Source organism: Vidua chalybeata, unplaced genomic scaffold (assembly GCF_026979565.1).
Source record: "Vidua chalybeata isolate OUT-0048 unplaced genomic scaffold, bVidCha1 merged haplotype W_reject_6, whole genome shotgun sequence".
Taxonomy (NCBI): domain Eukaryota; kingdom Metazoa; phylum Chordata; class Aves; order Passeriformes; family Viduidae; genus Vidua; species Vidua chalybeata.
In genome coordinates, this window is record NW_026530355.1 from 141241 (window position 1) to 158347 (window position 17107).

A 17107-nucleotide genomic window follows, 5' to 3' on the forward strand; every position below is an offset into this window, starting at 1 on the left:
AAGGAGCGGGAGGAGGAGGATGGAGGGGATGAAGATCTGGGGGGAGGAGAAGGAGGAGGAAGAGGAGGAGGAAGATGCGGCAGCGGGAAGGGAGGAAGAGCGGGAGGAGGAGGAGGAGGACGAGCGGGAGGAGGAGGAAGGCCCGGAAGGAGGGACCGGGGAGAGGAGGAGGAGCGGGAGGAAGGCCCGGGAGGAGGAGGAGAAAGAGGAGGATGGAGAGGAGGAAGAGGAAGATGAAGAAAGCAAGGGGATGAAGAAGAGGAGGAGGAGGAAGATGAAGGAGACCCCGGGGGGGAGAAAGAGGAGGAGCAGCGCGAGGAGGAGGAGGATGCGGGAAGGGAGGAAGGCTCGGGAAGAGGAGGAGGAAGATGAAGAGGAAGGCATGGGGATGCAGAGCCGGGAGGAAGAGGATGGAGCGGGAGGGGAGGAAGGCTCGGGAGGAGGAGGAGGAGGAAGGTGAGGAAGGAAAAGTGGGAACGGGGAGGAAGATGAGGAGGAGGAGGAGGGGGGAGGGATGAAGGTTCCTGAGGGGATCTGGGGGAAAATTCGGGAATTTTGGGGAGAAAATTCCGGATTTGGGGGAGGGAAATCGGGAATTTTGGGGGAAATTTGGGGATTCCTCCTTTTCTATTTGCTGATGGTTTCAGCCATTCCTAAAGACCCTGTCGGGCTGTCTTAGACACTTGGGGTGAGGAATTCCTTCCAACCTGGGCCACTTTGGGTGGGTCGGGGGCGGCCCCAGGGCAGGGGGCAGTGTGTGCAGGGGCCCTTTGTGACACGGTGCTGCGTGGTCACCGTGTCATGGAACGGGACAGCGTGTCCAAGGGCCCTTTGTGACACGGGGTGACATAGGAGCTGGCGGTGACAAGACCACGCCAGAGTGCTTGGAGCACGCGACGGGACAGGACGGGACAGAGCGGTGCCGTGAGGAGCCCCCGCACAGCGCACTCGTTCGTGTCTGACCCGGAGCTTTTCCCAGGCGTTATTCCTGCAGCTGACCTCGAGGCCAGACCACAGGACTTGCTGACCTGTGGCCTTCCCAAGGCTTCTCTTCTGCAGGTGCCCTTGAGGGCAGACCGTGGGACTTGGTGCCCCGGAGGCATCTCCCATCCCTGCCACCGGTGCCCTCGAGGCCTGACCACAATCAATCCTTGACAGGAGTCTCCTGTCCTTGTGGCAGGAGCCCTCGAGACCAGAGTGCAGGACTTGCTGTCCTGTAGCCTTCCTGAGGCTTCTCTCTTGAAGGTGCCTTCCAGGCACGACTGCAGGACTCGCTGACTCGGAGCTTTTCCGAGGCATCTCTCCTGCAACTCGACACAAATCCAGTCACTGCCATGGAGCAGAGATCCCTGAGAGGGCCCAAGCTGGCCTGGGTGCAGGAGGAGGAAGAAGGCCCTGGAGCTGCCCCAGTAGAGGAGATCAAAGAGGTGGTGCGGTTCAAGACTCTACAGGAGGGTGAGTGGCAGAGCTGGGCTTAGGGTTGGTGCCTGCAGCCAGCTTGGCACCATTGCATCCCATCCCACTGCATCCCATCCCATGGCATCCCATGGCATCTCATGGCATCCCATCCCATCCCATGGCATCCCATCCCCTGGGGACATGACCACGGACAGGACAGAAGAGGGGCCGGGCAGACACCCCGCAGCGGCCGTGCTCCATCCCCTGGGGCATCCCGGGGCTGTCCCTGCCTGGGGAGCTCAGGGCTGGGCTGTGTTCTCCGGCCTCTCCCGCAGCCCCTCAGCTCTGGCTGCACTCGCTCTTTGCCAGATGCAGCCGTGGACCGCACACAAGAGCAGGACCCCGCCCGTGGCCTCTTCCGCAGAACAGTGGAGGTACCTGCAGCCATCCCCACCTGGGCTGGGCCTGCTGTCACCGCTCAGCCGAGCACTGTGCTTGGAGCATTCCCTGGAACATCCCTGGCTTCCTGCCCTTCTCCTACACCTGGTTTGCAAATTCATCAAGAGGATTCAGGAGGAAGAGACCAGCATCATGGGCACAGGGCTCAGAGCATATTCACACACCTTCAAAACCAAGACCTGTGCTGCCCTGCTGGATATGCTCGTAGAGGGCGGGTTTTGCAATCCAAAGCAAATTAGCAGCCTGTGGCCAGGGTTTGATCCTCCCAGGAATTGCTTGGCCTCCCAAGCCACTCCCGCTGGTCACTGGAAGCCTTTGAGGCCATGGCAGTGTGGTGGGAAGGGAAGCACTTCTCTGGGGAAGCTGGGGACATTCCTCCCTCTGGCAGCTTTCCAAGTCTCCCCGTGCCTTCTCCAGGTGCCCGCCATGGTGAGGTACATCCACCAGTGGCTCATGGACAATCAGTTTGCTGAGCAGAGGCTGAACAGGGCCCTGCTGGATCTCACCGAAGAACAGCCTGCTGATGTAGTAATGACACTCCTGTGTGTGGCCCCATCCTGTGACAGGTATGGGGCCACCTGCCCAGAGGGCTCAGGGCTCCCCAGCCCATCAGCCTGTACAGCCTGTGCCAGGTGTCTGACCAACAGAGAGTCCCCAGGGCCCTCTGGCTGCTCCCTTTGCCAGCCCTGGCACCTCAGCCCCCGAGCCTGCTGCCATGCTCCCTCGCTGCCCCTCAGGGGCCTGTCCCCACAGGCCTGGGCTGCCTGGGTGCTGCTGGCGAGGGGCAGTGGGCAGAGGCAGAGCCGGCAGCCAGCTCAGGTCCCCGCTGCTGCCCAGGCCACGGTGCTGTGTCCCAGACCCCCCTGAGACAGAGCTCTAACCCCGCAGAACTGCTTTCACCATGTGGAAGAGCATCATGTGCTCGCCCAGGACTGCCGAGCCAGTGCAGCTGATGCTCCTCGATGTGCTGGGGAGTTGGCCAGAGCACAGCACGTTCACCTCTGATGGGGACAAAACAGGTGTCTTTGTCCTGGCTGTGAGTTTCTGCAACTGGCCTTTGCTTGTCCCAAGGCCACCTGCCCAGCAGCTCTCCATCCTCCTTGCCCCACTGCATCTCCCTGCCTCAGGCGCTGGGCTGAAACCTGGCCTCGGGGCAGCTTCAGGGGCACCAGGCCCGCTGCTCCCCCTGCGTCTCTCCGGGCCTCTCCCTCCCGTGCTCGGGCCCTGCCACACGGACACCTCGGCACTGAGCGCTGTCTCGGGGGGCTTTGTCCTTTGCAGGCAACTCTGGTGATGTGGAAGATCCTCCAGGTGCCCTGTGTCCCACAGATGGTGACGGTGTATTTCCCCCACCTACTTGTGCATCTGCTCTTCCAAGTGTTCTTCAGCACTCTGGATATGCCAGAGGAGGTCGATACCTTCTGGAAGGGATGCCAGCAGCAATACGGCCTTGCCACCAGCCCCAACAGGTACTCCATCCCACTCCTCTGTCCCTGCCACATCCCTGGGCAGGAGCCAGTGCTCCCAGTGTTACCTGGGCTTTGCTCTGCACGCAGGTTTGCAGTGCGGACCCTGAAGTCCCTGCTCTGCCAAATGGAGCACGAGGATGTGGTGCTGGCAATGGAACGCAAGCGTGGCTGGGACACGCTGCTGTGTGCTGACACCCACCACTATGCCGTGGGTCTGCTGGCCAGGTGAGACCCCCTTCTCCCCGCTGCCTCTGACATTTGTGCTCTGTGCCCAGGGTGCCCCACACAGTCCCAGTGGTCGTGGGCCAGAGGGCCTTGTCACCGAGGCACAGCCAAGCAGACTGGAAAAGGCTGGCAGAGGAGGGTACCCACAAGGAGCTGCCTCCCAAATAGCCCAGGGCCCCTTGCAGGATGCTGGGGAAAGACCAGACCTCTGTCAGTCTGTCCTGGGAGAGGTTTGTCCCCTGGCCCAAAGTCTTGGTTACTTTTTCTCCTGCCAGGGAGATATCCCGTGTCTCCATCCCCTTGTGCTCCCGCATCGCTCGCTACCTGCTCCAGCTGCTCAGCACACTGGAGCCACGCTGGGAGCTGCCCGCCCTGGCCTTCCTTGTGGAGGTGAGCCTGATGGCCAGCGCTGCCTCGCTCAGCTGCCTCCCAGCTCTCTGCCCTCTCGTAGCTGCAGCTGCCTGGGACGGGTGCCCGCGCCCTGTGCTGCTGCCTGGGCCCAGCCCTGGGCGGTTCCGGGCTCCTGCCGGCCGGGTCCCCTGTCACTGCCCTGTGCCTTTCAGGTCCTCGAGTGCCTGAACTTGAGTGGAGGCAGTGCTAACAGAGTCCTGCAAATCTTGTCAAGGCACCTGCACAGCAAGTGCAGGGACAGGCGTCGCCTGGCGCTCAGGGCCCTTCTCAAGCTCATTGACAATCCCTCGATGGTGAGAAGGGGGCAGCGGCTGAGGCTGCGCTCGGGAATGCAGTCGCTTGGGCTTTGCTGGGCTTTAGGCACTGGGGCAGCTGCTCCCAGCTCTCCTGCCTCCTGCTTCAGCTGCCCAAGTGCGGAGAAACAGCCCTTTGGCCTCTAGGCCCTGCGGCAGCAGGGTGGCGTTTCACAAACTTGTGTTCCGCACAGAGTGAAAAAATGGGGAGCCTGACTGAAAGTCTTGTGGAGCTCCTGTGCGACGCAGATGGAGAGATAGTTAGCATGACAGTCATGCTCCTCAGCTTTATCTCCCGGGACAAGGACATGCTGATAGGCAGCTCCATTGCACTGCGGCTGGTTGAGGCGCTCCTGCCACTCTTTGACCACGTAAGGCTCACTGCCTCCAGCCACAGCCACTGGCTGCTGCCCGGACACTTTGTGCCCTGTGGATTTCCAGGCCTGAGCCAAGCTGAGCCCCGTGCAGCCGATGCTCAGGTCTTTTTTTCTTCCTTTCATACAGGACAATAGCCAGGTGCAGCTGCTCTCCATCCTGCTCTTCCAAACATTGCTGTCTCTTCCACTGGAAAAGGACAAAAAGGCCCTGAAGACACACGTGCGCCAGAGCCTGCTGCCACTCTTCTTCCACTGCCATGATGAGGATGGGCGTGTGGCACAGGTGAGGACTCGTGGGCTGCTGCTGTCCCCCTGGGAGGCGGCTCAGCTGCCTCCTGCCCTGGCGCCTGCTGGGCTGCAGCCTCCTCCAGGCCTTGGCACAGGGACACAGGTCCTGCGCCCTGGGCTGTGGGGCCATCTCCGCGTCTCTGCTGCTCTCCAGGCTTCTCAGGAAACGCTGCTTTGTGTGGCCCAGTTCCTGAAGAGGAGGGATCTGGAAAAAGTGGTGAAGAAGAAGAAGCTGTGGAAGTTCACCGAGTGCCTGGTAAGGATGGTCTGGAAGTGCCAGCCTCAGGCTGGAGAATCCCCCTGAGCGCGGTGCTCAGTGTGCGGGGCTGGCAGCTGTGCCCCTGCCCGCTGCTGCAGCCAGAGGCGGCGCGGGCTCTTCTCCAGGCTCCTGTGGGCCCGAGCTCACGGCGGTGCGGGCAGGGGAGGCTGGGGCTGGGCGCAGGGAGTGCCCGGTCCAGGGGCTGAGCCCGCGCCAAGCCTTCCCTCCTGCCGCTCTCTCCAGCTGGCAGACGACAGCAGCAGAGCGGCCGAGCACCTGCGCCAGGCCATGCCCTACCTGGAGAGCCCAGAGGAGCCCCTGCGAGAGGCGGCCATCAGGTTCCTGGGTGAGCCGCGAGGCCGGGCTCCCTCCCCGCCCCGCCGCAGCTCGGCCCCAGCCCCGCCTGCTGCCCCGGCAGCGCCATCCGGGCCCGGCGGGGTGGAGCCCCGGCTGGCCTGGGCGCTGCTGCCGCCCTCTCGCAGCCGTGCCCTTGGGCGGCAGCGTGCGGCAAGGGCCCGGCTGAGCCCTGCCGGGCCAGGAGGCCGTGTGGCCACAGGGCTGGCAGCGCCGCTGGCAGGGAGCTGTGCCGCTGGGCCGTGACAGGCTCTGTGTTGGCAGGGATGGCCGGGCGGCAGCTGAGGGGGAAGAAGGAAGAGCTCCAGCTCATCTGTGAGGGTGAGTGAGGGCAGCGGGCTGTCAGCGGGGGCTGGCGGGGGAGCTGCAAGCCGTGCCCCGGCTGCGCAGGGCTCTGCTCCCTGTGCGGACGAGGGGCGGCGTGGGCAGAGCACACGGAGATTTCAGGGCCACCTGGGGGATTCGTGGCCAGCAGCTTCGGGCTGATCCCATTTGTCCCTTATTCCCTGCTGGCCATGGCCGGAGCCGGCTGGGATGGCCCTGGCAGGGAGGTCTCCTCGGGTCCCCTCAGATGCGGGATCTGACCATGGCTCTGTTGCTCTCTCTTTCAGCCCTTGAAGGCACGGCAAATGACATCAGCGTCGCCGTTGGAAGCCTGGCAATTCAAACGTTGTACATCCTCCAGGCAGTAGAGAGAGCTGGATATTCCCTCTTGGACAGCCTGCATGATCAGCTCCGCAGGGCATGGAGGACACGGCCTCGTCTCTTGGGGCTCGGCTGGCTGCGCTGCCGGAGCTGTGCAGAGTGCTGATCCCAGAGGCTCTGTCTGCTGGGGCCACCTGAGCCAGCAGGAATGTTTAATTTCTTCAAGATTGTTCTTTCGTTCTTTTGGCTTTTCTTTAGGATATAAATATAGGATGTGTTGTAATAGACAGACTCCCAGGATCTTTCTTTTGCTGCCCAGGCTCTGCAGGGCATAGGGGAAGAGGGAGCAAAGGGTGCCTGGGCTCAGCAAGCTGCCCAGGCACGTGCAGGCTTGCAGGGAAAATGGCCAGAAGCCCCTTGGCCTTTGGTGGTTCTGCTGAAGCCTTTGTGCTGCCAACAGAGCCGGTGGGCAGGGGCCGGAGTTCCAGGGATGCCTGTGAGACCGGTGCCTGGAGATGGCCACAAGCCCTGTCCCAGGCAGGAACCGCCATCTGTGTCCTCCTGCCCGTGTGTTGCTGGCTGCATTGCTGAGGGCTCCGAGGTGCCTCTGGATGGGGCTCCTCGGGAGCTCCTGTGGGGCTGCAGCGCTGCTGCCGGGCAGGTTGGCCGGGCTGAGGGAGACCCTGAGGGGATGGGGCCACCAAGGGATGAGGGGCTGCGAAAGCCCTGACAGGACAAGGCAGTGGGAAGGCACGGGGGGGATGTGGGAGGGAGTGGGTAACGTTGGCTCGAGGAGGAAAGTGGGTTGGAGCCAAAGAGACCACTCAGCCCGATGTTCATGGGGCAAACAGCGAGCATTTGTGCTCAAGCCCTTCCTTCTAAGGGCCTTTGAAAAAGCCAGTCTGGATAATTTCACTGGTCGGATCTCTGCGCCCCTTCAGATTCTGGCCTGTGAAATGCCTGCAGCCTTGGGAGAGATGTGATGGGCGAGGCCCCTGTCAGTCAAAGCAGGGGCTGGTCCATTCAGCCAGTACAAGGCAGCCTGCACTGTGACACACGGCAACAGAGTGCCAGGCACAGCTGCGGGTGCTCCCCATGAACCTCAGCTCTGGGACCACTGTCTGCCCCAAGCTTCAGGGCTGCAGTGGGAGCTGGGCTCTGCCCTGGGGCCATCCTGCAGGGACAGCTGCAAACAGGGAGCATTCCCTTGCCACCAAGAGCCAAGCCAGGGCTGCAGGGCAGCTGCTCCAGCCCGGACGGCACTGTTGGGTGCTGCGCTCTGGGGCTGGGGCTCCCCGCACAGGGGACTGGACTGGTGTGCCAGAGGAGACAGAGAAGCTGCAGCTTCAGCCTAACTGAGGTGGGTGCATGGGCTGGGAAGAGTGGGGAGGCCCAAGGGGATTCACAGAGCTCATCCTGCTGAAAGGACAAGGAAAAGGGAGTGGGAGCTCAGCAGTGAGGAGAGCTGAGGGCTGGAGAGCAGCTCTGAATGCCACTAAAATCCAACCAGACCTCTGAGACATTGCTGCTCCTCAGCCAGTGACAGGATGAGTCCCTAAGGCAGGGGCTCGGCCTTCCTCGTGGTGAGGGGCATCAAGGAAGGCAACAGTGTGATGGAGACTGCCACAGGCTGGGAACTCACTGGGGGAAAAGAGGGAGCAGTTGGGAAGTAAAAGGCAGGTGGGGAGAGAATTGTTCACAGAAGGGCTGAGCTACAGCTTGAGCAAGCTGAAAAATGGCATTTGGGGTCATCCCAGACTGCTTTCATTTCAGAAGCTATTGAACAAGTTTAATTTTTGGGTGGTGGCATGTTTTCCCTTGGAGGTGTGCACTCTGCAAACTTGAGCTGTGTTGCTGAAATGCTCAAGCAAGTCTGTGCTGCAGGTCACACCATTTCTTCTTTGGCTGATTCTGTCCCGGTGCTGAGCCCAGCAGAGCCCTGGCAGAGCCCAGAGCAGCCTCAGCACCCGCAGAGCCTGGCTGCAAGGAGAGAAACCAGAAAGTGCCCCTCAGCTGAAGGCTCCTGTCCCCTTGTCCCAGCTGCCCGCAGTGCCCAGGCCATGCTGGCTGTGCCCAGAGCGGTGCCCAGAGCTGCCCATCACTGCTGCCTTTGGCAGCAGAGCAGGAGGGCAGGACATGTGCCCAGCCTGCAGCCAGCCACGGCACATCCAGCCCTCAGCAGCTGCCCAGAGCAGGATGCTCCTGTGCTCGCTGCCATCTCCCCAAAGCTCTGATCCCACCATGCCAAGCAGACGGGACCCACCTGACGCCATCCACCGCTGGAAGAAAAGCTGGTCCCAAACGATGTCCTCAGCCTTCTCCAAGGGCACGGCCCATCCACGCCGCAGCTGCTCCCAAGCACTTCCCCATCCAGACTGGACCCCACCTAGAACGCTTCCTCTAGAAAAACACACAACAAATTATTGAAAGTAGATTACAGACAAAAAGGGGAAACAAGAAAAAAGATCAAATATCATATCTCTGTCTGGGGCTTGAGGAAGGCCCAAGCCCTGCATGCCAGGGAAAAACCCACCCACGGTGAGGGAAGCCCAGGCTTTCTCCCTTCCCCCTGCACTGCCCCCCAGGTTCTGGAGTCCCACCTCTGCTCCCACCATGGGGGGTTGGTTTGTGTCGGGCTGGCTGCCCCAGCCCCAGCCCCAGCCCGGGGCACGGTGGGTGGTGGGGGCTGTTGGCAGGGCCAGGAGCCCACTCCCATTTCGTACCCACCCCAGCCCATGCCCCGAGCCCTGCCAAAAGCAGCTGGGCAGCCGACTGAAGGATCAGCTGCATCCGCCCCAGCAAAGGGGGAACCTTCTGTTCCCGGCCAGGCTGTGCAATGCCCAAATCTGGGAGCATCCCCTGCGTGTGGACTCATCTGCAAATTCCCTGTGGAGCCTGGCTTTGGAGAAGGTGCCAGAATCAAAGTGACGTCATCTTCAGTCTGCCGGTGACCAGGTGGAGCAAGAGGTTGTCATCCTTGATGTCGTCCTCGCTGTCTCCAGCAGCAGCAGCCCCACCTGCTACAGCTTCTCCAGGGGCTCCTTCTCCTTCCCTGGGGCTGAGACCAGGCTGTCAGGGTTCTGCCCAGGGCCCCAGCTGTCAGGGAACCAAGGACAAGCAAAACCAGCTCAGATGGCGGCCACCAGTGCTGGGCAGAGCAGCTCAGCTCCAGCATAAGGGCTGCGTGTTCCCATCTGATGACCTCTGGGCAGTGACACAGGCAGCACAAAAAAGTCTGGGTTCCTGTGCTTCTGATTGCCAATGCGTGTGTGGAGCTGTAACTTACCAGGGCCCTGCATCAGAGTGTGCCTGTGGCTCTTTCCCTTCTTCTAGGGCAGATGAACGTCCTGCATCCAGGGATCACACAACAGCTCTTCTAACAAAGGCCTTTCCATGTCCAGCATGGATAAACACCTCCTGATCAGATCTTGGCACTCTGGGCAGAGAAACCAGAACCCGCCGGTCAGTTGGAGAAGGCTCCTGTTGGCTTTGCCCCACTATTCCCGTGCCCAGGCCATGCTGGATGTGCTCAGAGCTGGGCCTAAACTTTCCCATCAATTCCCAGTTGTGGAGGAGAGCAGGAGAGCAGGACATGTGCCCCCTCCTCAGCAGCTGCCAGAGCGGGATGCTCACGAGCTGCTGCTGTCTCCCAGCACTGGTATTGCCCCTGTGGCCAGAGATGAGGATCCACCTGGAGAGAGCCGTTGTGGCAGCGAGAGCTGATGGTCCCAGCTGATGTTCTGGCACCCCCTGAAAGGGTGCTCCCCGCAGACCATCTGGTGCAGCACGATGCCCAGGGACCAGACAGTAGCTGGCTTGCCGTAGTACCAGCCAAAATGCATCCATTCCGGGGGGCTGTATGACCGTGTTCCTATGGAATAGAGATGGGCTTCAGCAGGGGGATGCTGCTGCTCCCAGAGCCTGGCCCCAGCATCCCTGGGCATGCGGGGGCTGCCCCAGTGGCACACGGGGTGACCGCTGCCCTCTCGCCAGCACCTGGGACTTGTGTACAGACTTGGGGTTGGAAAAGAAGCCACCGATGCTGGAAGAGGGCAGCTGAAGCCCTGGCAAGGCCCGACCATGACAAGGAAAAACCCACTCAGTGCTGGGGAAAACCATGCCTTCATCTTCCCTGCCTGCATTGCCCCAAAAACCATTATGAATTCAAAGCAAACCAGGTGAGTGGAGCAGTCCAAGCCCTTTCTCACCTGCACACCAAACCGGCTGGGGCACAGGTTCTGGCCCCCCCTCTCTGCTACCCCCACCCACGGGTGTTTTTGTTGGGCTGGCTGCCCCAGCCCCAGCCCCAGCCCTGGGCAGAGTGGTGGGCAAAGGCTGCCAGCAGGGCTGGAAGCTGGCTCCCCACCCAGCCCTGCTGAAACGCAACTCGGCTGAAATCTCAGAGCCATCAAGGGGAGCAAAAGGGACAATCCCCGATGCCACAGCCAGCTTGGGCTGGGAGATGTTGGGCCGTGAGATGCTGGGACCGGGAGCACAGCCCTGTGTGGACTCACCTGCAAAGTGAGTGTAGGCTGTGTCTTGCAGGTAGGTGTCACAGCCAAAGTCGATCAATTTAGCCTCCCCGGTGGCCAGGTCAACCAGGATGTTCCGTGGTTTGATGTCCCTGTGCAGGACCCCGCAGCTGGTGCAGTGCCGCACGGCCTCCAGCACCTGGCGGAACAGCTCCCGCGCCACCTCCTCGGACAGGAACCCCCGTGCCCGAATGAAATGGTGCAGGTCCTGAGACCGCTTTGGGCGCTCCAGCACCATCACGATGTCGTTGGGGAGCTCAAGCCACTCCAGCAGCTGGACGACACCGGGGAAGCCAGTGGACACCTTGGCCAGCAGCACCACCTCCAGGGGTGCGCTGGTGCCGTCGGGCTGCGGGAGGAGCACGATGCCGTCAGTGGGGCTGAGGCCGTGCCGGGGCTCGGGAACCCCTCGCCCAGCCCGGGATGCTCTGCGCCCTGCGCTGGCCCCACGCCCGCTCTCCCTCGAGGCGTCCCGGCGGCTTCCACCCTGCCGGGCCCCGGCTCATCCCCGCCCGAAGACGCTGCCGAAGCCGCCGCGGCCCAGCAGCGAACCCAGCCGGTACTGCTCCTGCAGGCCCTGCTGCGCCTTCCCTGCCGGCGGGACGCGGCTGTCAGCGCTCGGCCCGGGGCCAGGAGCGGCCCCCGAGCGCCCCTCAAGCGCCCCGGGCCGGCCATCCCCAGGCGTTCGCTCCTGGCAACGGGACAGCGGCGGCTCGGGGCCGGCGGCCGCGCTGCCGAGCGGCGGAGCTCGGGCCGGGGAAGCCGCAGCGGAGGCGGCGGCAGCGGCTGCGCCGCCTGTGTCCTCCGCGGGGCCCGGGAGGAGCCGGCGCCGGGGCCGGGGCCTGTTTGCTCTTTCCAAGAACCTTTCCTGGAGAACGAGGTGAAGCTTCTATCTCAAGATGTGCCACCAGCTGCAGCTTCTCTTGGCATTCCACACCGTGTGTGCAGCACAACTCTTGCAGCAAAGCAGGACAAATGTTTGAAGAACTTGGCAGCTTGTTCTTTCTTTTCCTTGTGGTCTGGGCAGTTGTGCCATTGGTAAGGATTTCATTGTTATTGTTCTACCCTAAGAAAACATGATGGGCTACCAGGAATTGTTAGGGAGCACAAGCCTGACTGATTGCAGAGAAAGAATCTGCAGAGCCTGCAGCCAGAAATGGAGAGCTGTCTGATCAGCATTGCAACATCCCCATGGACATCTTGAAAGTGATCTAGAAGATGAAAATGGGCTGACAGAGGGAGTTTGTTTCTGTGTTCAGTTCAGATGCTTCTACATCTAGTGCACTGATATAAATCAGGAGTTCAATCAGTTCATGGAAAGCACCAGAACAAGCTGGAGCTCTCAGGAGATGACTGAAAGAATCTGAAAAGAAAAATGCAGGCAATGACTTGGTCGACTTTGTCTGTAAGAAGTGTAATTTTTCCCTTATAATTTGTAATCCATCTCCTCTGCAATTATCTTTTGGAAAAAGGCCATTTTCACCCCAGATTCCCCATGAAATGGGTAGCCTGAGCTTGTGGAAGTGCCTGAAAGATGCCCTGTTCCTCTGCAGGGACACTCAGGCTGGAGCAGGAGCCGGAGCCCTCTCTGGGGAAGCCTCCTCCGAGCTGGAATTTGTGCCGTGCTGGGAGAGGAGGAGGAGGGGGAGAGCGCTGGGCGCTGTGTGGCAGGAGCAGGAGGTTTGGGCCGCAGGACATTCCGTCTGCGCCGCTGCCCCGCAATGGGCGGGAACGCTGTGGGGAAGACTGGGGGACACTGGAGCAGACTATGGATGGCACTGGGGGGAACTGGAAGGGCCTGGGAATGAACTGAGGTGTACTGGGAGGGACTGGGCTGTACTGGGAGGGATTGGAGGGGCACTGGGGTTGTACTGGGGATGAACTGGGGATGCACTGGGCTGTACTGGGAGGGACTGGAGGGGTTGAATGGGCTGTTCCCGCCTTCACCGCCTCCCATTTGCTGAGGCTCCCGCCCATCATCACCCGCAGCCAATCATCGCCGGGGATTGTGGCTTTGGGGGCGGTGCCTGGAGTCAGTGCTGTCTTTTCTTTTGCCTACAACTCCCATCATGCCTCGCAGCCCAATAGAGCCCCATTGGAGCCGGGACTACAACGCCCGTCATGCCCCGCGCTCCACAGAACCCCGGTATCCGCCCCCATCTGTGCCGTAAGTGTCCCCCAGACCCTCCAGGATCCCCGAGTGACCCTCAGCGGCCATTTGGGACCCCCCACAATTTTACTGGCAAAGTACAAAAAAGCAAGAAACCTTGGAAAAGGATTTAATACAACATCCAATCCAACATAAAACACCCTAGAAGTAACTTAATTCACTCAGCCCATTTAACCTGGAAACCTTTAAACACTTTAGTTGTTGAGGTACCCAAAAAATGTTCCATAGAAAGAGCATGAGAAGGAGAGGAAAGAGAGAAAGACGCAAAGACAGAAGCTCCATAGAAAGACACGCACGTGGCTCCCAGCTCCTGGCGTTCCAGTGTGGGTGAGACACAAACCCCAGGAGAAGGCAGAGTCCATAGCAGGGGCTGACCTTGTGCTCTGTGTTTTAAGGCCCTGGGCCTTTGTGGGCCTCCCCCAGGTGGGATTTCTGATTGCTCGGGCAATCAGGGCTGGGTTAGCGCTGTCCCCTCTGTGTGACTGATTGACAGCTCAGCCCAAGGTGTCCTGGGACATCGATCTCATCCAGCCTCTGACAGCGACCACGGTGACACTGGGGAGCCTCATGGAGCCATGGGTCAGTTGTGACAATGCAGGTCCAAGGACACCATGGTGACACTGGGGAGCCTCATGGAACTGTGAAAAACACATTCACTCTCCTGTGAAAATTTACAAAGTTTAATAAAGGACAATAGGAGACAAGGACCATAGAGCAAAGGTTAGTTTGGCCGGGTGCATCTTGACACTCAGCCAAGAGCACACCCTTCTCTTTGGGGATTCCCCTTAAATGCCTTTTCTATTACATCAGCCTGTTGCATATTCATAGACTCTTATGCATACCCATTAACTAATTTACATTTTCCAGGAACTATTTGACATGGCCCCTCCTCGGGTCTGCCTTTTTAGAGCATGCCTGTTTCTTGGCTGTGGTTTTGGCTCCTTCTCTTTATCACTTCCAGTCCGGGTCCCAGCCCACACTGCCTTCAGACGGTGAATGCTGATCATTGGCAGATCTGTACAGGCGTCCTCATCCTGTGTTCACTGGATGTTATCCCATCCAAGCAGGCATTTTAACACAAGCATAGCTATTTCACTACTATGCCTAAGCTTAATTTCCATCATGAATCTCAGAGCCAATGCAGAACCCCCCATGCTCAACTGGCGAGGTCATGCTGGAAAGCTCTGCCATTGACCCCCTGGGTGAGTCTTTCATGAGGAGGTGTCAGAACTGTCTTTAAATTATGTTTTATCTTCTGTTTTTAAAATTGGAATGGCCCTAAAATATCATCTACTGCAGCCCCCTTGCTGTGGGAAGGCACAACTACCTCTGGAACAGATGGTCAAAGCTCCTGACCTTGAACACTTTTTGGGATGGGACATTCACTTCTATGGATGACCTGTTTACGAATTGTCAACCTCATCACCAAATATTTCTTTCTTATATCAAATCGAAATCTATCCTTGAGCATTTTAAAGGCTATGTCCCTTCCTCTGCCACTACAGGGCAATACAAATATTTCAAATTTTCTTGGATTATGACCACAATATTTCTAGGTCTGAAAAGACCTAGAAAGGACACAAAAATCTCCCAAGATGGGATTGGAGGCCTCAAGCACATGACCCAGAGAGACTGAGGGCGCTGGGCTCAGTGGTGTGAAGACTGAGAACAGAACAAGAGAAGCCTGAGAGGACTTGGAGGGTGGTTTCAGAGATGGCAGAGCTCTTCTTCATTATATGAAACAACCTGAGAAAATAATGATGCCACACAGATCACCTGGGGAGGTCCAGACTGGACACCAGGAGAAAGGAATTTCACTCCCAGGGCAGGGCTGTGGTGCAACACGTCCCCAGAAGGAGCCTGGAGCAGCCCAAGGCTTTGTGTGGCCAGGCAGGGGCAGGCAGGAGGCAGAGCTGTCAGCAAAGGAAGGGGCCAGCCAGGTGGGGCAGCCGGGGGATGAGGACAGCCGGCAGGGACAGAGGCGCAGGGCAGGGACACCGTAGGACAGCCTGGGCTGCAGAGGGCACAGGCATGTGCAGCAGCTGCAAGGCCCTGACAGAGCCAACCTGTGCAGCACTTTGGCCGTGGCTGCTGGCCCTGGCTCCAGGAGGGGACAAGTGACCCTTGCAGGCCTGGGGCCTCATTGCCTCCTTGTCCCTGCTCAGCAGCCTGGCAGGGGCCGCCCCATGGTCCTGCCCTTGGCACTGCACATCCCCACATGCCAGTGCCCATCCCGGGAAGAGCCCTGAGCAAGGAGGGAGGGACAGGATCTGCCTTGCCAGGGGCTGGGGCTCAGCCTTGGCCCTTTGCATTCCTGAAAAACGTCCAGGTTTGCTCAGCACCAGAGACACCTTTGCCCTGTTTCTCCCCACCTGTCATCACTGCCTCAAGTGTTCTGCTCTAACTGGAACCTGGAGACACTTTCTCAGTTGTGTCCCTCACAGGGATCTCTTCAAAGTAAAAGAAACTTCAATCTCACTTGGAGTTCTTGAGAAGTTCTTTGAGCACACTCTGAGGGACTGGGTCTGATGCAGAGAGCAGCAAAGCCCCAGAGGGTCATTAAAGTCCTGGTGCTGTGTCTGTGCTGCTGAGCTGGGCCGGGCTCCTGGCCCAAAGGCAGATCCTGGCAAGGGCAGCGCTGCAGAGAGACAGCTCTGGCCAGGAGCAGCTCCTGTGCACAGCCCAGCAGGGCTGGGGCACTGCCAGGACATGCCAGGGACACGAGCGGGGCACAGACAGAGCTCACAGGGGCTCAGCACTGGCAGGGGCTGTGGGATGTCCCAGAGGGGGCTGTGTCACAGCAGCACCTCTGTGGCTGTGTCCCGGAGGCACAGAGCAGCTGTGATGTCAGAAAGGGGCTGTGTGACAGCACAGAGTGGGTTGTGTGAGGTCACAGATTAGGCTATGACATCACAGAGTTTGTTGTGTGAGATCATTGAGCAGCTACGGCATGATAGAGGGGACTGTGTGACATCACAGAGCAGGCTGGGACATCATGGCATGGCTGTATGACACCATCAAGCAGGCTGTGAGGTCAAAGTGTGTGCTGTGACATTACAGAGTGGCAGTATGACATCACAGGGAGAGTTTTGTGACATCACAGAGCGGACTGTGACATCATAGAATAGGGTGTGAGGCCATAGAGCAGATTCTGCCATCATGGAGGGTGGCTCTGTGACATCAGAGAGTGGGTTGTGACATCACCGGGTGGCTGTGTGACTTCATAGAGCAGGCTGTGACATCACAGAACAGACAGTGACATCTCAGGGTGACTTTGTGACATCAGCCTTCAGTGACATCACAGCACAACTCTGACATCAGAGAGTGACATCTCAGAGTTCGCTCTGTGACATCAAAAGGACGCTGTGTGACATCCCAAAGTGGGTTGTAACATCAAAGGTGGCTGTGTGACATCACATGGGCTGTGTGACATCACAGGGGCTGTGTGAGGTCACTGGGGAGGTCACTCCACCCCAGCCCCCCCTCACAGTTCCCCCAGAGAAGTCCAACGCTGCTCGTGCACAGCGGGGTCCCCTGTCCCCCCGGGTCCCCCCACCCCCGGCGCCGCAGCCTCCCCCAGAGGATGTTCCACGAGATCGACCCCAGAGCCTGACACGGGGACGGGGACAGGGCTGTGGGGGGTGGGACAGGGGGACAGGGACCCCTGGCAGCGTCCCCGTGTCCCCCAGGGCCAGAGCCTGGGCCAGGGCTCCTTCACCCTGTTACCAACGAGGGCTTGAGAGCGCTGAAAAAATCCCCTGGCAAGGGATCAGCAAAAACCATTTAATTTAATATTAAGATTAGTTTTAATATTAAGTGACAGCACGGCAAAGTTCCTTGGCAAGAGTCGCTCTGCTCCTGACTGGACACTTCAGGCACTCCAAGGAAACAAAGCAACAACAAAACCAAACAAAATCCAGGCAATCAAACCAGAAATTATCAGAGAACTGGCCCTGTGTGTGTGTGACACAAGGACAGTGAGGGCAAGGATAAAAAGAATACAGCCTAAAAGCTTAACAGAGCTCAAACTTGACAGGACTTAACTCATACCTTAGCCTTAACTTCTACCTTAAACTTCACAATTTAGCAAAAGAACAGCACTTTACAGCATTTTACCTAACTAATAACCTATGACTTTGCAATTTAACAGAGGAATAACATTTAACAGTATTTAACTCAGCTTACAACTTATATTAAACATAACAACTTAGCAAAAGAACAACTCTT

General features: G+C 59.1%; 2 protein-coding genes across 2 annotated transcripts; one reads left to right on the forward strand and one right to left on the reverse strand.

Annotated features, from left to right (window-relative positions):
- Nucleotides 1-911: 911 nt before the first annotated feature.
- On the forward strand, nucleotides 912-6463 carry LOC128783299 (uncharacterized). The gene is made up of 14 exons (XM_053933955.1): nucleotides 912-1455; nucleotides 1768-1832; nucleotides 2275-2423; nucleotides 2746-2893; nucleotides 3139-3326; nucleotides 3414-3551; nucleotides 3827-3941; nucleotides 4115-4255; nucleotides 4450-4626; nucleotides 4760-4915; nucleotides 5075-5176; nucleotides 5423-5525; nucleotides 5798-5854; nucleotides 6145-6463. Exons 1-14 carry the CDS (start codon nucleotides 1335-1337, stop codon nucleotides 6342-6344), a joined length of 1860 nt encoding a protein of 619 aa, XP_053789930.1. The 5' UTR covers nucleotides 912-1334; the 3' UTR covers nucleotides 6345-6463.
- A 1492-nt stretch (nucleotides 6464-7955) lies between these two features.
- LOC128783237 (serine/threonine-protein kinase pim-1-like) lies at nucleotides 7956-12690 on the reverse strand. Its single transcript, XM_053933876.1, has 7 exons — nucleotides 12658-12690; nucleotides 11263-11578; nucleotides 10693-11211; nucleotides 9870-10049; nucleotides 9465-9614; nucleotides 8442-9274; nucleotides 7956-8158 (listed from the first exon to the last, which is right to left on the reverse strand). Exons 1-5 carry the CDS (start codon nucleotides 12688-12690, stop codon nucleotides 9508-9510), a joined length of 1155 nt encoding a protein of 384 aa, XP_053789851.1. The 3' UTR covers nucleotides 7956-8158; nucleotides 8442-9274; nucleotides 9465-9507.
- Between the last annotated feature and the right edge of the window lie 4417 nt (nucleotides 12691-17107).